The sequence below is a fragment of the Sus scrofa genome, chromosome 11 (assembly GCF_054392235.1).
Source record: "Sus scrofa isolate SSC_HxYL_T2T_F1_AM1 chromosome 11, Sscrofa_HxYL_maternal_Yorkshire_Landrace_v2.0, whole genome shotgun sequence".
NCBI lineage: Eukaryota > Metazoa > Chordata > Mammalia > Artiodactyla > Suidae > Sus > Sus scrofa.
The window spans coordinates 34,888,181-34,912,836 of NC_139393.1; the positions used below are offsets into that span (position 1 = coordinate 34,888,181).

Sequence of the window (24,656 nt, forward strand, 5' to 3'; positions counted from 1 at the left end):
TTGTATCAATTATGAATGAAAAGTTTTGGGGGTTAAATCATCTTAGTTTCTTAGCTCAGGTGTCTCTCATACAAAAGTAATTTCCGATAAAAATATATTTCTTTTTTGTAACTAACACTACTGCCTCATATACTTATTGTTTTATTTTAAATTGTCATATTGAAGCAAACAAGAAAAATGAGTTAATACATATTCAAAAACTCTTGGGTTTTTGTATTTGATTATTTTTTGCAATGTATTTATTTTAAAATTTATTGAAAGCATTTGTAACACAGCTAATAGAGAACTGTCTACAAGTATGTAGTAAAATGAGTGTTTATAATTGATTCTAAGTCATCAATAAGTTAATATGCATGTACACATGCATGGTTATAAATTTTCATGTGAACTTTTATCAAACACATAGGCATACTCTCTATTATATATATGTTTATATCTACACACATATTTAATAGTTTGCCCAATGTTTGAGTAATGAATTAGTTTGATATAAACTTTAGCATAACAGAATATTTACAGTTTACCCACATTTACCTCTAAAAGCAAACGCTTGCCATTAACAGGCACTTCAGTGAATGAACAAGCCCATGTTCAAATATAAAATGGTAAAAATGAGAAAGAAATTATGAAAATATATACCTTTAATTTGCAGACATATAAACACTTTTGGTACAGTACAGACACATGATGCTGAAAAGCAGAGTGATCCATTTTAAGCTAGCACTTATTCTTTGTTTACATAGATAATTCTGCTATAGCTGCCATATAAAATAAAATTTCCAGCTCACACAATGAAGTGAAGGTGATCAATCACTGACGAGCCAGCTTGCTTCACTGCAAAGGTTCAGTAACAGCTAAATTATCAAAGAAATCTGCTGCTGGGCTTACAAATAAACTCTTGGACCTAATCCAAAGGCAAAGAAAGTAAGCCAGAAACGGTCATCACAAACCTAAACAACAACAAAAAAAGATAAATAAAACTTTCATATGAAAAGTCCAGTTTCTAGGATAATTATGTTTTATGTAAGTTTTCTTTCCTTATGTAATGGATGAGTTTAAGCATATAAGAATCTAATACATAACCCACATATAAAGTACTACTAAGAAGTTGGGAATACACCTATGTAGCAACTAAAGATTGAAACATATCTTTGCCTCTGGCTATTTTTTGTGACACAATTTCTAGTTACATTTTCTGTGAGAAAGAATATATATATATATATACTTTTTTTTCCTCTGTAATAATAGCAAGTGCAATGATAAAGCAAACAGAACGCAACTGGAGTACACAGAAAGTGAAATACTCTTCAGCAGGTCAGATTTTTAACACATGTCAAAGTTTTTATCCTTGCTAAAAAGGAATTGCGCTTCTTTGCATTGTCTTCTCTTTCAAATTATACATGATGTACATGTGAGGTAATAAACATTCTGTTTACAAATGCATTTATTTTCTTTCTTATCATACATTTAAATGGGGTGAAAATCCATTTACTTTAATTTCATCTTTGATAAATGTAAAAACAATATATTTAAAATATACTCTTTCATTAATTTCATGTACAACTGTCATGTACAATACCTCAAAAGAGTTCCCTGCAAAGGAGAAGCCAATGCCCTCTTGTGGTAAAAGGACTTAGACAAAAAATGCATTGTACCATTTTCTTACCTTACTCCCAGGTTTTAACAATCATCTGCTTGGTGAATGAAAGCGGATGCAAATCACGTCCAAGCTTTTTTTTTTTTTTTTTTAATAAAGTTCCACAGCTGTTAGTACTAATTTTCATTAAAAAAAGGCTGTACACATTTTATAACCTCTGATTTTGAATTTAAAAACTTGTAAACAGATATTTACAATATGGTACAAGTTATAAATTAGTTGTTCTTCATTGGACTTGCCATCTACAATCTTGTTTGGGTGATGGAGATTCCCCAAAGTCAATTAAAACATCTCTTATTTCACAGTAAAATATCAAATATTAGAAATATCCATTGGTTTCCTTTCTCTCATATGCAAGTCAATTTTTCCTTTTAATGGAATTTGTACTTCCAAATTTTCCTCCTCCCTGTGATGCTTTTTCCCTCTCCTTAAACAGATATATATGCCCATCCCTGTTACAAGTGTGATAGAACCCAAGCTTATTACCGACAGAGCTACTAGGGTGGGCATACAAGACACAGATTCAAATCTCCTGTGAGTTGGTTCTATTGAGATCTGTGGTTCCTTCTCCTCTATATTGATTTCTGGTTCCTTTTTTAAAAGACTCTCAATGTAGCTCTCATTACTGACAGTGTCATTAACAAATAGGTTCACCATGACTGTGGAATGAAGGGGTTCGGGATAACCATGATCGCTCACTTTCACCAGTAAACGATGGAGCCCATAATCTGTCTGCAGCAACGCCTCCTCCAAAGTAATGTTGCCAGTTTTAGGGTCAATCCTAAAGGACTCAGGCCTAGGACCTCTTCTCCCTATGATGCTGTAAGCTATGACAGCATTCATGCCTGTGTCTTTGTCAACTGCATAGACCTCTGTAACTGGGGAGCCAGGGAGAGTCGAGGGTAGTACCAACAGGTAAGACATGTTAGACTGAGGAAATAAGACAAGAGGAGGGTTGTCATTGATATCTAGAAGGAGAATTGTGATTTTCGCAGTAGAGGAGAGGGGTGGCTCACCCCCATCAACAGCTTCAACCCACAAAGTATAGGAGCTTTGCTGCTCTCTGTCCAAAGAGACTTTAGCTCTCAGCATGCCCTTTCCTGTGTCTATGACAAAAATATCACTCTGGTTCACCACAGACAGGGCGACCCATCCATTTTGCCCAGCATCAGCATCTGTTACACTAATCACTCCAATTTCACCGTATCCTGGGAAGTTTTCCGGCACAAAGAAGCTGAAGTCCTTGTTGATGAACCTAGGACTGTTGTCATTTTTATCCAAAACTGTGATAGCCACAGTGGCTACCGACTCCTTGGGAGGTTTCCCAGAGTCAACTGCTCTGACCGTGTACCTATACTTTTCTTTCTCTTCTCGGTCCAGCTGAGTAGAAACTGTCAGAATTCCTGTGACACTGTCTAAGGAAAAATATGCTGGAGCATCAGGTCCCAGAAAATATGAAACTTGGCCTCTCTCTCCACTGTCAGCATCTGTAGCATCTAGCTTAGCCAAAAAGGCATTGGGTGCATTGTTCTCTTCAATGGTTAATTCTACCAAAGGTTGAAGGAAAATAGGAGCGTTATCATTGTCATCTAAAAGTTGCACTTTAATCGTTTTTTTGACATGAAATCCCTCAGAGTTCCAGGCTACTACAGCTATTTCATAGAACTGCTGGAGCTCATAATCCATTGTTTTTGTGGTTTCTAGCAAATATTCATTACTGTATGGTTTGTAGGGTGATAACCTAAATGGTCCTTCACCATCTAGGTAGCAGTTCACCTTATATTTCCCTTCTGGATCTCTTATAGTAAAGAATGCAATCGGAGTGTTAACAGGTTCCAGTTCTTTCAGGTAAACAATACCATCTATCTCATTTGCTATATAACGGGGAACAATTTCAGGTGGTCTGAAAATGACTTTGATAATAGTCACCAGGGCAGTGATCACAGCAGGGATGCATCCTGGCCCATTGGCAAGGATGGTGAGCTTGTGTGTTTGCAGAACACTCCCTCCAATCTTACTGAAAAGTTTAATGACTCCAGTGGTTTCATCCAGATGGAATAAATCTTTGGATGCTTGTGGAACTTTCTGGCTATAGGAGTAGGTGATCTCAGCATTGTTTCCCAAGTCTCTATCCACAGCCTGGACAGCTGCTATTGGTGTGCCCACTGTAGCATTCCCGTACACAGTGACATTGATTTGCGAGTCCGTGAAGAGAGGGCAATTGTCATTAATATCACTTATGCCAATGGTGAGGGTGGCGCTTCCCAACAGTGGTGGAGACCCACCATCCTCAGCTATGATGATACTTACATACTGATCCTGGGTCTCCCTGTCCAACAGTCCCATGACAATTAGGTAGGGGGTGCGCTCCCCATTCTCATTCTCCTCTACGTCTAGGGTGAACATACGATGGTAGTCCAGTAAGCGGTAGGTCTGAACTCCATTAGTGCCTATATCTGGGTCCGTGGCAGGGTGCTCTATGGCCAGCCGGGTGTTTACAGGTGCATTTTCTGGAACCCAAACTGATATTTGGGAAACAGGGAACTGCGGGGCATTGTCATTGACGTCCCGGATAGCGATTTTCACCTTCACAAATCTAAAGTATTCCTGAGGCAGGACCAGTACATCCAGAAGCAAAAGGCAAGAGTCAGCAGAAGGCGAAGAGGAGATGGAAATGCTGCCACCCCAGGCAGCCCCTCCACCTCCTTCAAGACAGAGGGCCTCCCGATCAATCTCCTGGGCAGAAGTGTGTAGCTCCCCGGAGCGGTTGTCTAGAGTCACGTACTGTCCACTCAGTCCCTGGGATGCCAGGCTGAAGGAAAGCGGGAGATTCTGCTCCGCGGCGCCGCTGTGCTCTGGCAGCTGCGACTTCGGGTCCTGCTTTCCGGCACGGGGCACCAGCCTCAGGTCCTCCGCCAAACTGCCGATGAGCACACCCGCGGGCAGTCCCTCGTTCAGGCTGTACAGAAGCTCTGTGGCTCGACTGTAACTCGCCAGGCAGTTGAAGGGTCCCACGAAGAGGAAAAACAGAAGCAGATGCTGAACGGGGCGGGGGCAGTAGGGAGGGGAGAAGGCTTGTTATACGCGGAAACACAGATCTTGGAGTCAGAAACCCGTGCCGCGGGGTCATTCTGGCCCCATCCCTTCCCCAGAGGCCAACAAAAGAGGTGAAGAGGAAATTTGCAGCAAAGGAGAGCTCTATGGGGAAACACTATCTCCAAAACTTAATTTTTCTGTTCACTTCCACCGCTCTAAGCCCCCAACCCCCCGCTGCTTGGCTCTACATCACTACCTCACTCGGTTAACATTAGAAATCCTAAACCTTAAAGCAGCCCTGGAAGTACCCGCCGGAGTGGAGGGGACTGCGCAACGCGACAGGGTAGGTCGTGGGGGAGGGAGGACTGAGGGGTAGGCACTTTATTTCCCATTGAAATGTTTCTACCACTAAGGTCCCCAGAACGCGAACTGTTACATCCCTTGCTATGAAACTGATTTAAAATATTAATAATGATAGCAACATAGAAAACACAATAACACTACCCTCTTGGACTCCCTACCTCGTTTAAATAAACGTTTTAGTCCTGAAGAATTGGTTTTTCATTTTAGCGCCTATCTAAAATCAAATCGAAAGGATTTGAATCTCCACCCTCTACCAAGCTCTCACTAACCCCCCCCTCCCTTAGGGAAAGAGAAGTAAACGTGGAAAATGATTATGCAAAAACAATTTGTCAGTTGCAGTAGACAGATGTAGTCAGACGCTGGCCGCAGTAAACAATCTCTGAACCCCTTTATCTTAAAGCCAGTTGAGCATACCCCCAGCCCCCTCCATTTCATCTGCTTTGGTTTCTGCTTCAGAAACTTCTTCTCAGGACCCAAGGACTTGCCAATTCCTTGCTAGAATGAAGACATATTATCCCTAACTCCTTTTCCCTCCCCCCCAACGTTTCCATGAAGTTTGGATTAAGGTAAAATGTTTAAAAAGCCAGCAAGGAGCGGGAACTGCCCCACAGTACTGCAAGTTATCCGGGTCGTGGGGCTCCTGGATCCCAAGCCTTACCGGCAGGTTTCTGTGGCTGGTGCTGCTCCTGGGACGACTTGGATGCCCCATATCCAGGCGCGGGTGCCAGGTCGCCGGGCTCCAGCTCACTGCCAGGGCCCGCGAGCTGCGCACATCCCCTCCGCCGCGCATTCCCAGGGAGGCTGCAGTCGGCGCGCTCCTGACCGGAGGGAGGCAGAAGACACTCCCTCTCTGAGCATGCAAATCGCTGGGGAACTTCAGCCAATAGTCACTAGCTCGTCAATTAAGGACAGCAGCTCCAGCGGGGCAGAAAGGCAAGGGGGCACCAGGGAAGGCGGTCATGGTTTCCTGCCCCGGACCCGGGTAAGTCCAGACCCCGCCGGAGGAGCCGGAATGGGGACTTGCCTCTGAAGACTGCGACGAGGTGCCACAAGGTCGGGCGCCACAGCGCGTGCCCACGGGCCTCCCTGCCAGCCGCACCAGTCAGGCTTCTAGTCCACAGGTTGCGAGCGTGAGAGGGAGAATAAATAAATAAGCCTGCATTTATATCGAAATAGAGAAAGGAAGTCGGCGCTACAGAGCAATCACAGGCGCGATCCCTAACCGCCCCCTTTGCCACCCGTTCTTCGGAAAAATTTGGATCCAGCACTGTTTCCTCTGAGAAAGAAAATCCGCTTTCTCTGCGGAAGGAAGGAATTTCAAACTCTTTGTAAGGAGGTCTGAAGAGGAAATGCAAATATATGAATTTGGTGAAGGTTTCGACATTCTTTAATTTGGAAGCTTCCGCTGTTCGCGGTGGCAGAGCTTCTGCCAGTTTCCTATGTAGACACAAGTGTCTCTGGGATGTCTACCTGGTGGTCTTTAAAGGCACCCTGGCTTTAGCCCTGGCTTCTGGCTAAGGCGAAGAGCCAAGAGCCAGATTGGAAGCAATTGCTTGGTAACACAGGTGATTCTGCCTGCAAGTAGTTTCACATTTCTCTAAGGGGTGATTTTTCTTTCTTTCTTTTCTTTCTTTTTTTTTTTTTTTTTTTTTTTTTTTTTTTTTTTTTTTTTTTTGAGGGCACTCACTGAAGGGGAGGGCAGAGGAAAAAAACAAAAGCAAAAAACACACCAAAAAAAAAAAAAAAAACTGGCTACTTTTCAAGTTATTTTTTTTCACTTCTTAAGATTTTACTGAAGAGTAGTTGATTTGCAATGTTATAATTTCTGCTGTAGAACAAAGTGATTCAGTTATACACATACACATGTAACCATCCTTTTTCAGATTCTTTTCCCATACAGTTATCACAGAATATTGAGTAGAGTCCCCTATGCTATATAGCAGGGGCCCACTGACCATCCATTCCATATGCATTAATGCCACTGGATCTTAAAAAAAATATTTCTGGTCTTTTATGATAGGTATTGTGTCTTTCTTTGTACCAACAGCATCAGGTGGCATTTCCTGATGGATGCCAATAAGTATTTGTTGAATTATTGAGTTCCAGAAACATTAACTAGAAAAGGCTGTCAGTACCAATTGTGAGCTCACAAATGGTTTAGAATGGGGAGAATGAGATCGGTGGAATTTAATATAAATTGTCAAGGATGAAAATACAAACATGGCACAGCTAGATACCCCTGATGTCTTCCCCTCGTGCCCTCTTCATCTCTAAGTGGAGGCAGAGGCAAATAGGAAAAAAATGGTGATAAAAGGCAGGAAGACTTAAGAGTATCTCTCCACTTAGGTCTTTGATTTTTTTTTCCATCATTATTTTGTAAATTTTAGCACGCAGATTCTGTACATGTTCTGTTCAATTTATACCTGAGCATTTCATTTTTTAAAAATATGTATTTTCTTAAAATGAGTAGAGGAAAAGTAGTCCTTTAGAAAGGAATCCTGGAGGTGTGTGGTGCAAAATGCTTAGAGAGCCCTCTGGCTCTGACACTAAATAGCTGTATGATGTTTCCTCATTTATAAAAAAAGCAGGGCTGGTGAGAGACTCCAGTGCATTAAGTCTTTGAAACACTTTTTGGTCTGTAGGGTGCCATGTTACATAATGGAAAAGACCATTGGCCTTTCCCTGAGTAGATGTTTTTCTTCATCACTAGGTTTCATATATCTTGTGCACAGCGCTGATCATAACACCCTCCTAACTGAGTAAGTAATGATTGAACGGAACAGAAAATTTTCCTTTTGGGTCAGAGAAGGATCTGACATCTCTATTCTTTCCATAGGAACCACTTTAATTTTCTTCTTCTACTGTAAGGTAGCTCGAGTATAAATCGCTTAGCTGAGCTAATTGGTTTGCTTCTGACCCTTCTGATTTTCTCTTCATCTCTACTAATCCTAGGGACCCATTGTCCTAAATATTAACACATTACGTCAAAACACGTAGTGTGGGAATTCCCGTCGTGGCGCAGTGGTTACCGATTCCGACTAGGAACCATGAGGTTGCGGGTTCCATCCCTGGCCTTGCTCAGTGGGTTAATGATCCGGCGTTGCCGTGAGCTGTGGTGTAGGTTGCAGACGCGGCTGGGATCCAGCGTTGCTGTGGCTCTGGCGTAGGCTGGTGGCTACAGCTCCTATTCGACCCCTAGCCTGGGAACCTCCATATGCTGCGAGAGCGGCCCAAGAAAATGGCAAAAAGACAAAACAAACAAACAAACAAACAAACAAAACACCTAGTGTGTGTAACAGCTTCCTATTGCACAAATGGGGCTATACATGAGCTTCACAAACAAAACCCCCATGATATAAATCTGGTGTGTATAGTTAGTTCCTTTAAGCTCTTTAGAGTGAAATTGGAATGCTGATTAAGTGGTAAACACACACAGGAACATGTACATGTAGGTGTAAGACCATCACACAGCTGGTAAACAAAACCCAGGAAAGTGTGCTGTGCCTTTCCTTGCTTCTCCAGCTGCTCCTTGTGGCCAACAACTGAACTTTTACCATAATTGGCAAATAATTACCTTGGGATGTGTAGCTGAAACATATCCGATTTCAAAAGTCAGTACCAATCTGCTTCTGAAATATGTTTATGTCCTCATGTAGTACCTGCAGCTTCTGGAAGTTTGGAGCACATGGCCAGAATTAGGCAATTCATCCATGGTCTGAATACATACAGGCCAGACTGATAATTATTTGAATTAATTTATACAGATAACAGTGGTAGACTCTATACCCCCTTATAGCTCATGCACTTTGCAAATTGTTAAGATCGATCACCTTCTCTTTTGGTGAAAATATAGGAACTTCCTTCTTTAGTTTGTCCTTTGTTTACAAGGACACTACACAGGAGCTATCATTTATGAAGACAATCCAATTGAAGTGACATCCCCTCTTTGTAATTGTTTTCTCAACTGTAGTTTTCCCTGGACTCTTTGGCTCCTTCTTTCTCTACTTTGCTGTGGATGCATCATTTTCAAGTGTGCCCATACTCCATCCCAACAGAATTTTGGCTTCTGGCCATTTCATCCAGCTGCTCTGTATGGAAAGAGTTATTACTCCTTTTTCCCTTCATTAAGTTGGCAAGAAATTAAATCTATGAATGCAGCAATAATGTTCCTATAGTGTTTCTTAAAAGCATATGAACTATAATGTAAATTGAAGCTCCAGAATTAAACATCCTGGAGATAATGTTTAGAAGGACTATAATAGCCTCCTTTGCTCTATGTAACTGTGGTGATTGCAAAGGCCCCACGTGGAAGTTCATCAAGGCCAGCACTATTTGGTATAATACTTTACATGTCACATTCCAAATTGTTAACTGACCTACTTGTTATTATCGTTCCTCTTTGAAAATTTAAACAGAGATTTCATGCAGGTTTACATTGTAATTGGGCTTAAAAAAAAAAAAAAAAAAAAAGACCAAATGCCCTTTTTTTCTCCTGCTTTTCCTTCTTACTGGGTGCTGTGAAAGAGTTCCCAAACTCCTGTTTGTTCCTTGTGATGCCAGCTCTGTGACCTGCCATCTGGTGTCACATATTTCTTTCTAAAGATGACTTACAGAGCTTCTATGCTATTAGGCCCTTGAAAATAATACTCATGAACTTCTCAGATGTCTCAATTGCTCTGGGCCTGCTTCCCAGGTGTTTTGTAAAAAAAAAAAAAAAAAAAATCAGTCTAGAAGAATAGCTAGATTATAAGCCTCCCAAGCTTATTTTTACCTATAGACAAGAAAAAAAACTTGAATCACTAGACAGTACACTGAGCTGAGCCAGGGGATTCAGATGAACTTCTCTGAGTTTTGCTAAATTATTGTGATCTTAGAAAAGTCGCCAGACCTCTCTATTTCAATTTCCCATAAAAATACCCATACATATTACATACATATATGATGGAAATTACTTACTTAAAATCTGCCTTTAATAGACACTGTATAAAGATACACAGGGTAATTTGATCATTATTTACTACATTATATCACTGAAAATTAATAATAATTTTCATTTATCATAAGCCTTCTCTCCCTGTAGTTTACCTCTTTATGAAGCTGGGAACATGCAAGTGTCTAGCAAATTTAGCAAAACATATCTTAAAACTTTTAAAATTTTGAAGTATTGTGTTTTACAAGTAGCTTTTATTTTTATTTATCCATTAACTCTGATATTACCATTTAAAGTATTTTAATAACAGTATGATATCCACAATGTTTCATGTGATTAATATATACACAGACATTTAAACTTATTTTGAACAATATCTGGTCCTATAAATGTTCTGGTAAATTTAAGATTATAAATAAATACAAATTAAGCATCTGACCTTATTTTAAGATTATTTTATTTTTGCCTGTTAATACATGAAATTAGCAGTCCCTTTAGATGTCTTAAAATATGTGTGTGCATATATATAATGTATATATTACATAATGTGTGTATATATACATGTGAATAGTATAATATATAGGACATATGTAAGTGTTATAATATATAATTAAAGATATATTTATGTACAATACAAATATTTGAAAGAATATATTCTCATATATATAATTTATAAAGATATTATGTATTTATAAATATATATATATTTTTTTCCTATCCAATAAACAACATTGAGGGATGATTCCATTTGTAAAACCAATATAATATTTGAGAAATAATAAAATCTTTATTTAGTGTCAGTTATGTTTTGAATATTCTACTAGGGCCTTCACATGTTTATTTACTTAATCCTCATAACCATTTTATCATATAATTATCATTATATCAATTTTACAGCCATAGATTACACGTTTGTGTCTATGGTGACTGAACCCCAATAAGTGGCCTCCAAAGCACATGATCTTTCTACTCTGGTCCACCATTCTCACTTGGATGGACGGATCTGGAGCGTATAAACATTTAAGTGTATTTCAAGTCAACAAATATTTATTGTTCACCTGTAATAAGAAAAACATTATTGTAGGCATAGATTTTTTATATAAGACCTTTTTGAAGTAAAAACTTCCTAGTCAATTACTGTTTCCTAAGCACATACTTATACAGAGACATAAACTCCTTTCTTTGGCTAGCTTAGAGCTTCTCAAAAATTGTAGATTTAAAATATATTTAGTATATATTTATGTATATGTGTATTTGAAACTACTGCAAGATTCTAAATAATTTTATATATCACCTAGTTAGTCTTCATTTTACATATTAGTTGAGAGAAAGAGAGATGGCCCATAGCTAATGCAAATCCTCAAAATACTCCTTTTGCTTAAAGCAGTAGTAGATTTTGGCCTCAGAATTTTCTCCAATAGTAGAGGATAACTTAGAAAAACAGCCTTTTTTTTTTTTTACTATCTATTATTTCCCAAAGCCTTTCTCTTAAACATTGCTACTTTATTTTATTTTATTAATTTTTCAAATTTATAAATAATATTCAAAAACAGTACTAATTTGAATAAATTATTGCTCTAGTATATCAGATAAACTTCAAAAAATTCTATTGCATTTTCTCTACACAATTCAGAAATTAATTGTGAGACTATAAAAAAATCAACACATTGGTTCTTTGGCTAAACAAGCTAGATAATTAGTAAAGAAAATAAATATACATTTACATTACTTGCATGAAAAGGATGCAAATGAGCTAATTTACTATAATGCAAACTTGTATTCTAAAATATTTACTACAGTATTGTGCAACCTATAAATGTAACTTTTATTAAGCATTTGTCTATCCTGACTAGTACTTTTCTTTTTGTTTAGAAAACTTTGTGTAAATAGATTCCACATGTCTCCTCTTTCTCCCTGTATTCCAAGAGGAAGGAATATAATAGGGTTAAACTGTCCTTTTATTTTCAGAATTCAATTAGCATCACTTTAACAGGGGTAAGTATAGCTGGGTGAAGTCATCAGAAAACTCCAGGCCTAATTTTAGCTCACATTTTCAACTTTCTTTCCTTATCCTCAAAATAAATTTAAAAAGTCATTTCGACTCATTTAAATTTTACATTCTTCCTTCTCACTTCTGGTAGAGGTGATAATGAGCAGTGAAATCATCAAAAGAAAGGTAGTAGGATTGAGGAAGAGACTAAATGAAGGGCATGGAAAATCCACAAAGTGGATCAGCAGCAGCTGAATAATGAACAGTTAACTGAATGCAGTTTATTGATGACATATATATGGCTTGTTCCCTCGAGTCAGTTCCTGGGAGACTTGAAAGCAGGGAGAGGTATAGGCTGTGCAGAGAATAAAGCAATTGTAAACCCTATAAATTAGCATAGAAATTAGGTCAGGGACAAAAAAAAAAAATCCATGGAAGGAAAGAAATCATTTGAAATTTCATTTTAGGGCACTGATCCTGTGCCCTGTATCCTTCATATATCTATTCTTTGCTCTCAAAGACTGAAATGTTACATTGGGAAAAGCTTAATGAAAACTTGTGCTCTAGTAATATTTTTACGCAGATCAACAGATCTTTTGCCTGACTTTATAAAATTTCTTTTTAAACTGATTCTTTGAATTTAAGATGGGATTGTTAAAAATCACATGACTTTTCTGATCTCAGCAAGCACTGAATTAGTACTGTAGCATCAATAAAAGCCTCTGTCAATGACATTAAAAGTCAGCATTTTCATAGTAGTAGACCTATGATTGCTACCTTCTTTCTGGGTATCTTTTTAGGAAGAGAGTACAGATTGTTAAACTTAGGTATTCCTGTACTGCTGACAGCTACCAAGCATTGAGCACCTAATTTTTGCCAGGTGCAAGGTGAGCATTATCTCTAATCTTCACAAAGATTCTGCAAGTTAATTATCCCATTTTAAAGATGAAGAATCTGAGCCTCAGAGGCTGGTAGGTTGTCTGGGCCACAACAAGTGGCCCAGTTAGGATTAAATGCGGAAAAAGTAGGCAGTTTATTTGAATTTGGTGAATCTTTTCTCTGGGCATTGGGGATAATCTAATATTCACTGAGGTAAGCACATACGTTGAGTATTGAATATGTGAGCATAAGAAACAATGTGCGGAGCCTGACAGCAAAAGAATCATTCGAAACATAGCAATGTTGGCGTTCCTACTGTGGCTCACTGTAAGTGCATCTGACTAGTATCCATGAGGATGTGGGTTTGATCCCTGACTTCACTCAGTGGATTGGGGATCTGGCATGGCTTGTAGTGTAAGTCACAGACATGGCTCGGATCCCGCATTGCTGTGGCCATGGCATAGGCCAGCAGCTGTAACTCTGATTCAACCCTAGCTCCCATGTGCCACGGGTGTGGAAAAATTAAATAATTATTAACTTAAATGAAATGCAATAAGTCATATTTATGAAATAACAAATATTTTCCTTTTTTCTTATTTTGATTATCAAAAAATAATGAAAAGAAAGAAATTTTCATTAATGATTTGGAAATATATGGCAATAAAAATTTTATTTGATGAATCTTGTATGCTTCTTCCGGAAGAAATGTTAATATCCTAAAGGCCTATCAACTCAATTATAAATAATGTTTAAATCTGGTCAAGTTGATATAAACTTTATTTAGAACCAGTAATAACAGTTATAGTATTTTGTGGATTGCTTCTCTTTATAAATTAATGAATTCCTCACTTACTAAATTTAAGTGGAACTTCACTAATAGTAATTGGCTTTTAGTGTGTCAAAATTGTATTACTAACTTTATTTGAAATATTCATATGATCTTTTAGGATATAAAATAATTCAAACAAATGTAGATAAGATATTATCTGTCATTACACATGATTTAGACTTTGATCAATTTAACACTCACATAGACAAAAAAGGAAAGAAAGCTAGAAAGGAAAAGAGATTGAGAGATTCATGTGAGATGCAAATATTTGTATGGTACTTTTCTCTAAATAAAAAGGATTAAAAAATTTTGAATATGTTGTAAGCATGACATATAATCTCTACAAAAGCAATTTTCCTTATTCTAAATGTGCATATGTATATGGTATGCTTTACTAGAAAAAAAATGGCATTAAAATGCAGGTACTGCTACTTCCATATTCCCACACCTCTTTTTCAAAATCCCCTGAATGTATTAAAGTCCTGCCAGAGCTTGTTAAACTATTCAGTAATGATTGTAAAAGGCATTTTACACACAACCTCCACTAGTAGTAAAGCTGAGAAACCTCAGGTGTCCTTGCTAGCTGTGAGCGTGAATATTTTAGCATTTCTGTGGGATTTATGGATCAAGATTGATTCCAGGTGCCACCTCCACATATCTATGTAATATGTACGAGAAGCTCTTCTACATTAGGCAGGGAACCTCTGAATCAGTGTCATTGCAAAAGGTTCTCTGAGGTGTTACACTGCAGCCTAAGGTTAACCTCCTTAATAGCATATTCAAAGCAGCAGTGACATTTTCTGGCAAAAAGACAGGTTTTCACTTGTATTTACCATTAATCAAAAAAAAAAAAAAATGGAAATCTTGAATTACCTTTATAGTTCTCCTCCAACAGGTTTTGGCAAGTAAATAACATATTCCTTAGAAGTTACCAGACACTGAAGGATAGTAGAAACAACATATAAGGTGCTAGACACTTAGTTTTGTTGTTGCTGTTGAATGATTATGATCCACTTTCCTTGATTTTACATTTTCATTGTCCACTTTCCCTGACTGTGAAATTATAAATGTGTTTTTTACCTTTTATCTCTGACCTATCTTATCTTTGCTAAATACCTTTTTCTCACTTTTTATTGTAGCTTCTTCCAAAGGTGTCTTATTTCCTTCTACTCACTCAATGGGGAGTCCTTTCAATATAATTCTAGTCACTTATTTCTAAATTTAGCCTTCTTAAAGTCCTCAAATTCTACATGTCCAAAAAGTCACTGGAGAAGTCATCCGAAACCGAAAATGCCTTTCTCCTAGGGAAAAGTCCCCTCCTAAGGATACTTGCTCTTTCTTAAAAATGGCTGGTCAAGAAATCTAACATGTTGACAATGTTTCTAGCACAAAACAGAAATGTCCACACTTATATTAACTACAGAAAGGTAGTTCATAAGTATTATAAAGCTAATAACTACTATTGCCTCTATTGGAGGAAGCCAGAACTGAGGTGCATAGTTTTGTTTTCACCATTTTAATACATAGAGGACCGACTATTTGTAGAGCAGAGCAGATGTCCAAGTTTGAAGAAATCACATAACATTGCAGAACACTGTTGCCTGAGAAGAGTCACCTGCCTACCTTAAAAGAGGGCTCTGAGTGTTGTATTAGAGTGGTGAGAAAATAATAACTACCAGTTTTTGAGCATTCACTGGACTAAGATATATTTGTACATAAATTCATTTATATATACATATAAATACACATATTGTACACACACACACGTGTATATATATGTGTATTGCATATAAATTCTTACAACAGCTCCATCTGGTAGGTATTACTATTTCCAGTTTAAAAATGGTAAAATTAAACTTAAAGCTTAATATACATTATCCAAAATTGCACAACCATAATTTAAAGCCTTACAGGTATTAACTTTTAATTCAGGCACTATTTTCCTGAATATACTGGCCTTACGCAGTCCCAGAGGCTGAAAAATCTAATTTGAGAAAGAAGGGAAGATAGAGTATTTTTAAATCTCAGGTTTTAAATCTCAGATATTTTAAAATACATTTATTGACTTAACCTGACCAGGTGTTTCAGTCTCCCCCCCAAACAACCTGTTTGTCCCTGGGCATTGACAGAACACTCTTTGACTCTTAAAATACAATGAAATGTAAGGCCAACTTAAAGTAACTGTATTTACAAGATTGGTACAGAAAAATCAATGTGAAATGAAAATATAAATGTTACAGAGACTTTCATACTCTTGTGGCTTGGTCACTGCATTCTTTTCTGAAAACAGGTCTAAGTGGGAAGCAAAAGAACCAAGAGAATCAAACTGTAAAATGAATAAATGTTTATCTACAACAGGCTGAGTCTAGGACTGTCCAGCCAGTGGGAATGGAATTCCCAGAGATATTTGGCTTCAATCCTGTCCACTGCTCAGTGCTTCCATGTACACTTCCTCAGGAATGCTTTTTTTGTTTGTTTGCTTGTTTGTTTCCAAAGCTGGTTTGTCTCTCTGCTGATGAACACACGCTTTCTTTAATAATATAGGTACCTTTCTCAAGAAGGAGAACACTGACGACTGAGTACTCTTCTTTCACTGAGGAGCACTTTTATGCTTCTGCTGTGATCGTGTATCAAATTAGGATAGAGGGCATTTTTCTTGATTGTGGAAGTACTTCACGGTAGCCCGTATTTATGGACAAGGGGATCACACAGAGCCTCGGCTTTGTGGTCAACAGACCATTTTTCAGGTTACTATGGTTTTAGCTTGAACTTGATTAGAATCTTGAAGACAATATTTCCATTTAATAAAAATACCTTAAAATTTTCAGTGCTTGCAATTGGCCAGGCACTGTCATAAGAACATTGCCTATATTAAATATTTAATCTTCATAACAATCGTATGAGCTAGGTACTGTTACTATAGTTATTATAATAGGGAGCATAAAGGAGCTCTGTAATTTGCCCCAGGTGACATGGCCAGCAGTGGAGGAGTTGAGATAGGATATGAGCCAGGATGCCTCCAGAATTCTCCTATACTCTGCCCTGCAAAATAGGATTAAGGGTACTTACCTACTAGTGGAAAGTACTTAAATAAGAGAGTGCATTTGAAACATCTATCACAGTCCTTACAGAGAATAAGGTTCAACAAGTGCTAGCTGTAAAAATTTTAAAGTATTAATTCCATTCTCTCCTTTCTTTCTCCTTCCCATCATTCATTTTTACTCAAGTTAGACCACAGGTCTTTTTATTTCCAGCACACTGTATAATTATCCCTATTTGCCAATACATTTTTCTTCAGTTAAAAATTTCTACATTGTCTGCTAAGTTTTTTAGAACATGCTTATTCTTTACAGTCCAGGGTGTCTGACTTTCTTTATTCCACTTTTTTGGTGGCTTCCTCTATATCAATTTTGATTTCTATGAGTTGTACTGAATTTGAGATTTTCAAATCATTTCATTTATATTTTGTAATAACATTTTGCTTGTCTCTCTTTGCATATTTTTCTATATCATTTTTGGACAGAATGGAAATCACTCCTATAGGTTTGCTAGGTGTATATAAACATTTTTAATACTTCAAAATTTCATATAAATATTTTTTATTGAAACATTCTTTATCCATATCTTTGTAAACATTCATGATTATTTAGCATAAGTTCTAAACATCAAATATGTGTTTAGATGCAGTGTAAAGTTTTAAAGTTTCCTGGCATAGAATATTATATCTCCATATAATTAAAATATATTAATGTCTGAAAATATTATTATATTAATAATTTATTCATATAATGCACATCTCATTTTATAATAAATTAATATATATTAAGAATTAATAAATATACCTGAAGAATTTTTGAGTAATTTTCAATAATCTTCACAGTATATTAGGGTACTCATTTCCCTACATTGATATCATTACCAGTTAAGGTGTCTTTATTTATTTCCAATATGATAGACCCAGATAGCATTTATTATTGTCTTTACTGGAAAAGTAAAACTTTTGGAAAAAGGAAATTTTCTTTCATGTTTTTCATTTTTGGGAGAGAATTGATAATTTTTTCTTTTTTTATAAAGTTTACTGTACATTGGTGGTAGGAGAGTAAATTTTTCTGTCAAATGTTAGGTAAATTTCTTAATTTTTTGCTTTATCTTGGCTTGTATTTCTCTAACTAAATAACAAAATCTTTATAGATAATGGTTAACACAGACTGAACAGATAGTTAATATTCAATTAATAATTTTTAAATGTCTGAAAGCACTGATCTCTTAGATTTTAATTATTTATTAAATATTATAAAATGTTTTTGTTTCAGTAGCAGTGTAGATGTTAAATTTCTAGATGCAGGAAATTCTATTTATACAGGATTTTCCATAGCTGTATTTATTATTTTTAATGGATATAATAACATGTATTAACATAAATATTCTTTTACTGTAGTTCTCTAATATGAGCATAAACAATTTAGTTAATATTTCTTTAGCCAGGGTTAAAATGTGATATGGCTTACTTTACTGAAGAAATATGATACTCTTTTTCTCCAAATTAAATAAGTTGAAGAGGTCATACTCTCATTTTCATCTCTGCTGGATGGACCTTCTGGCATCTAGAGACAGTTGATCCAGTGAGATCTGCTAATACACTTCTTTCTTTCTTGGTCAATAAATTTTTCACTAGAGTTCAGAAAAATGACAATAATATAAAAATACTTTGCTCCTCTAGGGAAAATGCTTCCTTTTTTTTTTTTTTTTTGCTTTCAGTAACAGTTCTTTTCATTTTTGGCTCTAGTTTAAACCATGAGAGAGAGCAATAAATGAGCAACCGAATGGAAATGAAGATCTTAGAGTTGCTTTCCCCACAGAGTAAATGCCTTTGGGTAAGGAGTGATTTTCTTTTATTATTCCTCAGTCTACAGTATATTTTTCTTATCTACAAAGTATAGGAAATAATACCTTTTTCTGATGTCATGCGGATTAAGTAAAAACATGTCTATAAAAAGCTTAAATTTCTGAAGCAAGAAAGAACATTCTTATTTCACTCCTAGGGTTGGAGATGAATTTAAGTGATCTTCAATTCCAAATTTTGATAGATAAAGCCATAATCAGGGCATTTCAGAAGAATCCTGCAGTAATCTTTTGTACTCTCCACTATTGTCTCTCTCTACTTTTCCCGACTTCTTCCTTTTACCTAGGTAATATTTCCTTCTGAATAATAATAAAAAAAGTATTGTTTTTAAAAATCAGTGGTATCATATTTGCTCATGTTGAGTGTTTCTGTCAACATCCAAATATTTCACGACAAAAATACAGTCTAGTAGGGTTATATTGTATTAAAGCAAGATTTGATAGTTTTTGAATTGGTGATTGTGGGCATTGCAGAAAGGTGAACTCACTGCTGGCTAAATCTGGGCTTTATGGCAAGTGGAATATTTTAGAACTTAAAATCTGTGAAATGAGAAAGTATATATGTTACTACTTTAATAGGAATTAAAACTGTATTGGTCTCTTGATTCAATAAAATCTTCCTGACAACTCTAAAAATAAATAAATAGACACTGTTATTATCCTAGTTATATGTAAGGAAACTCAGACACAGTGAGTGTACAAGCCATATTAGGCAGGATTATACTGCAGTAACAAAAACTCCAACCCTTCAGCAATTTAGCACAACTGAAGTTTATTTTTTGCTAGAATATAATCATATGTGCATTGCTGGTCTCCATGTACTCTATTCAGGGACGAGGTTGATGGAGGTTCTGTTGTTTGGGACTCCTCCATCCCGTCCCTTATCTCAGGGTCATTACAGTGGGAAGGAGCAGATGTGGAGAACTCATACCAATCCTGCCCCAACTGTACGGACATTTTTTTCTGACAATACTTCATTGGCCAAAAATCATCACATCTCTTGCCCATCCATAAGAGATGGAGAAACATAGTCCTCTCTTATGCTTAGGAAGGAGACAGGAATAGGTCCAATAGCTGGAAATAGCAGAACTGGAATTCAAGTCTGGACAAACTGGCTCCAAAGCCAGCACTCCTAACAGCAGTATTATTATCAGTACTGTTAGGTATTGTTAGTTACTATTGTTAGTTGAACTCTATTTCTCAATCCAAATTATAAACTCGATAATTGATTTTGTAATTATTTATTCCAAATCACTGTTGCATTCAATACTAATAAAGAAATGACTTAAAAAATCATAGCTTTGCTCTCATCTAATACATATCCATGGGTATAGTTATTGATCATGTTCTCGGTAAATAGTATACATATAAATATCATATATATATATATAATAAATATGTACATATTTATTAACACATAAATATATATGATATTTGCAACAAACAGCAATAACTGTTCCAATGTCTGTCTGGCTTACTTGATTTTTTTAAAGGAATGTGTCTTGCTTATTCTCTTCAGAGAATAAATAAATAAATGTTACATTACAAGCGTTACTTTATAAGGTTACTAGTCAAGAAGGAGGAAAAAGCATTCAGGACATTCTACACATACCCTGGGGCTATAGAAAAAAATTTTTTTTCCCTTAAGCCTATAAAAACAAAACAAAATAAGTGTTTTAGTTACTCTAAGCATGAACCAATCCTCTGTCTAGTGTTCTAAGTAAATAGCAGATGGATTTTAGGTTTTCTATGTTATAATTTACCTACACACTGCAAAAGCTATAAATGCAGAAGTTTGATTTTCCTATCCATACCTTTATTCTAGTCAGGGAAAATAAAAAAACCTAAAATACACATTAGATTTCAGATCTTTTTGCTATTGCCTGCTCAATAACAAATAATATGAGGATCATAAAGCCTTAAAGAAGATGCTGAATTTCTTGTGGGAATTGATAGAAATGCTCTCTGGTGTGTTAAACTCATTCCAAAGAGTGCTTACTGGGGAAAGAAAGTCATTTTATTGCCAAAGGAATTTCAGATATACTTAAGGTTACAAATGTGTGTGAGCCTGCTAGAAAAGGTATATGGAACAATGAAATGAGTAAATTAGGATGCTGAAGGTTCTGTTGTTTTTTATGTGTGTGGGGGGGGAAGGGTTACAGATTGTTGTTTTTCTTTTGATTTGCATTAAATTTTAATGCATTTTAACCAACTATTTTATTTTACTCTAAGAAAAAATATTGAAACCCCTGACAATAATGTAAGAGTTTAATAAAACTCTTTAATAATACAAAATATAATTTAAGTAAACTCAGATTTGATTGGCTCGTCCAATTTGTAAGTTAGAGTTACCTATTAGATTTATACACATTTAGAGTAGTAGATGCCTTAGGTTCCAATTCATTTTATAAACTTCTCATTTCATATAAGTGGAACTAGGCTTAGAGAAATGAAGATCATGCTGCTAGGTATCTAAATAATGACTAGGTAGGTAGGATAAGTTAAGTCCATATACTATTATCTTACAATGCTACGTATTAAGCTTTTATCTTTCCTTTAATTACAATTATGATAAATTTTGGATATTGTAATTCTTTTTATAATTAAACATGTAGATGCCTGCCACAAATGCCTTAGATTTCACTGAATAAACCACAACAGTGTTAAAAACAATACGAAAGTAAACTTACAGAAGCATATAATGAATTAGGCACCAATTAATTTGACATTGTGATGCATTTAGCTGTGACTTTAGAAAGCTCAAATGACTTCTCACATTCGTATTACACATACTACAATGTCATTTTAGTGATCTCAGAAGAAATACTTCCTTCATCTGAGGTCTATGTGATTGTAATATACACGACTGCATCACCATTACAAGCTTGTACGTTTTGTGACAAAATATTTTTTTTTTCTTCTTTTGGCTTTTTAGGGCCACACCTGTGCACCTGTGGGGCATTTGGAGGTTCCCAGGCTAGAGTCAGATTGGAGCTGTAGCCACTGGCCTACGCCAGAACTGCAGAGACTCAGGATCTGAGCCGTCCGCGACCTAAACCACAGCTCATGGCAATGCCCGATCCTTAACCCACTGAGAGAGGCCAGAGAGCCAACCCACTTTCTCATGGATCCTAGCTGGATTCATTAACCGCTGAGCCACGATGGGAACTCCACAAAATAATGTTTAATAGCAGATCTAGGGGTCTGTTTTTTTAAATATTTATTCTAATATCTGCTATTTCTACATTCCTTCAGACAAATTATCACTTGTTCCAAAGCAATGCTCTACAGTAGGAGGACTTTCCACATTTATCAGTAACAATGAATGTATAACAATAGTTAAAATAGATCTAAAACATTAATATCATATTGAAATTTATCTCTATCTGCTCACAGATTTCTATTCTTCTTTCTTTGAGTGCGTCATAATCTATTCTCAGTTTAGGCTGACATAGAATCCTAGAAGATGTCATTGAAGCCTGAATAGGAAGAAGATAAAATTTAACTTTAAAATTTAACTTTGATTCTCTCTAACAATGTTTATGTTCTTGATCAGATCATTTGAATTTCTTATGTGCTATAATTTTTACATTTATTTACAAGTATGTTGGATTGGGTAAGCTCTGACTTTCATTTCTTATCTTAAAATCTCTGAGTTTGAGAGTCTATGTAACACTTCTTATGATTTAAATGGACAACAGTGAAAAATAGAATAAATTTGTTTTTTAAATCTACTCCTTTCTCCCTATATTTCACTAGTTAAAGGACAGTTGATGCTTAATTTCTCATAGCCTTTGGCATTATTTGGCCAAACTATTCCCACCAGATTTTGCCCAAACCCTAGTCCTTTGTTGGAAAACCACTTGGATAGTAAGGAGCAACAGGCAGAACATATTGGTTTTTGGTTTAATCAAAGGGATAAAGGAAATAGAAATATAATTTTATTAATAATCAGATATATTAAAATTAATACTTTTTGAGGCATGTTTATATTTGATAAACAAAATTAAGAAGACTAACAAAACCAAATATGTTGAACACGTGAATAAGTAGGAATTCTCATAAACTGCTGGTCTGCTGCCAGTAGATCAACTGATCCCTCTTTTTGGAAAACAACTTAGCAATGTTTAAAGATACTTACATATGTAAAAGAGCTATATATTTTTAGAAAAAAATGAAATTATGAACATACAATTCAAACCAGCAGTTACATTTAAGAGGAAGCCAGGGGATGGCATAGGGAAGGAATAAAGAGGGATTCAAGAACAGTAGTTTTGCTGTAATTCAAAAGGATCCATGCACCCAGTGTTCATTGTAGCACTATTTATAATAGCCAAGGCACAGAAGCAACCAAAATGTCCATCAACAGAGGACCAGATAAAAAAGATGTGGTACAGATATACAATGGAATATTAGTCATCAGATTCATGAAATAATGCCATTTGCACCTGCATGGATGGACCTAGGAATTGTCAGACTAAGTAAAGTAGATCAGACAGAGGAAAACAAATATCATTTGAGTTCACTAATATGTGCAATCTGATAGAAATGATACAATAAAACTTATAAAATAAAAACAAACTCAAAGATTTCAAAACTGAGCTTATGTTTACCAAAGAGGAAATGTGTGTTGTGGGGGGATAAATTATGGGGTTAGGATTAACATATACACACTACTATACATAAAATAGGCAGGTAAGGAGAACCTACTGTGTAGCACAGAGGTAATTTACTTAGTACTGTGTAGTAATTTATATGGGAAAAGAATCTGAAAAGGAATGGATACATGTGTATGTAAAACTGTTGCATGCCTGAAATTAACACAATTTTTAAAGTTGACTATACTCCAATAAAATTTAAATATAAAAGAATTGTGGTTTTGTCTAGCACTTAAGTGGAATGTGATTTAATGTATTGTTTTTATTCAAAGTTTATTTATACCTGACATATTCTTTTTTTTTTTTTGTATTAAGCATTATATGTTGTAGGCATTAACAAGTAATTACAGAAGAAACCACATACTTTTATAGAATGACTTTCAACCTTTTGCCAGTTTTTCCCTCGGAAAGCATATTATAAGAAACTTTGAGAGTGAATTATTTTCTTCCCAAAGGAAAAATATTATAACTGAGGGATAAATTAATATTCAATTACCTGGTGGTAAACCCCTTTGAGATCTAGCTGTATACAAAAGTGAATAATATGCAGACTTCTTTTCTGAAAGCAGAGGGACATCAGAATGATTTTAATACCATGTCATTTGAGAAGCACTTGCAATGTGTTAATGGAAGCACATAAGAAAAATCCATTAAATCCTGGAGAATTTATGAAGGAAAATAAAAGAGGGCATTTAAAAGTTAAGAATATTACAAAGAAATTTACTAGATAGGAACAGAGGTGGAGTAAACAGCATGGTTAAAGACTTGCAGGAATAGTAAAACAAACCACTTTGGGAAGGACAAGTTGCCCAGTGAGGGTGATATTTTGAGGCCATGAATTAGAAAGGTAGAGATGGGTTAATAGCAGAAGAGAAAACCAAGATATGAAGACTGTGTCTTCCATATTAATACTTATGGTTGTAATTGGTAAGGAATTGAGAAAATTTATGCATGACCATTCTATTTTTGATAAATGGGGACATATTTTGATGGGGGAAAGGTGACAAGTAATCTGTTGAGCTTTTTTGTGTCATATTCCTTTATTGGGAAAGAATTGTAAGAATAATTAGAGATACAAGGTTAATTTCTGGTAACAGATAAGAGTAAGAAATGTAATTACATTTTTAAAAAATCAGCTTAGATGTGGAGGGTGAAATGATGGACTTGGAAAAATCATCTAGGGATAATTGTTAGTGGAAAGAAAAGAGGCAAAGGCAGAAATACGGATTATAATAATCAAGAGACAGCAATAAGTGACTGAGGGAGAGAAATTAGACAGGAAAGGATTTAAAGCCTGGAGAGTGAAGACAAAGGAAGTGGACATTTCAGTAGGAAATGAAGGGTAACGTTAGCAGAGCACTTAGGTCTTAGACATTGTGCTGAGCTCTTTAAGGCTCAAACCTCAGTCTCTC

The 24,656-nt window shown here is 36.0% G+C and overlaps 1 protein-coding gene and 1 long non-coding RNA gene across 3 annotated transcripts in view; one reads left to right on the forward strand and one right to left on the reverse strand.

Annotated features, from left to right (window-relative positions):
* Positions 1–623: 623 nt before the first annotated feature.
* On the reverse strand, positions 624–5,874 carry PCDH20 (protocadherin 20). The gene is made up of 2 exons (XM_021065653.2): positions 5,715–5,874; positions 624–4,696 (listed from the first exon to the last, which is right to left on the reverse strand). Exons 1-2 carry the CDS (start codon positions 5,844–5,846, stop codon positions 1,970–1,972), a joined length of 2,859 nt encoding a protein of 952 aa, XP_020921312.1. The 5' UTR covers positions 5,847–5,874; the 3' UTR covers positions 624–1,969.
* An 86-nt stretch (positions 5,875–5,960) lies between these two features.
* The window catches only part of LOC146398611 (uncharacterized), a 48,750-nt gene continuing 30,054 nt past the window's right edge, over positions 5,961–24,656 (forward strand). Inside the window, exons 1-2 of one of the 2 annotated variants that reach the window (XR_014820051.1) lie at positions 5,961–6,038; positions 18,471–18,558. This is a non-coding gene — a long non-coding RNA (uncharacterized LOC146398611). The remainder of the gene's footprint in view (positions 6,039–18,470; positions 18,559–24,656) is intronic. The other variant, XR_014820052.1, reaches the window with a different exon arrangement.

What these genes read in the sequence shown, in the direction of transcription:
- PCDH20 (XM_021065653.2), bottom strand. Translation starts at nt 5,846, where the DNA reads ATGCGCGGCGGAGGGGATGTGCGCAGCTCGCGGGCCCTGGCAGTGAGC. An exon ending in CCAGCCACAGAAACCTGCCG is followed by an intron (nt 4,697 to 5,714) that starts GTAAGGCTTGGG and finishes CGCCCCGTTCAG; the next exon opens with CATCTGCTTCTGTTTTTCCT.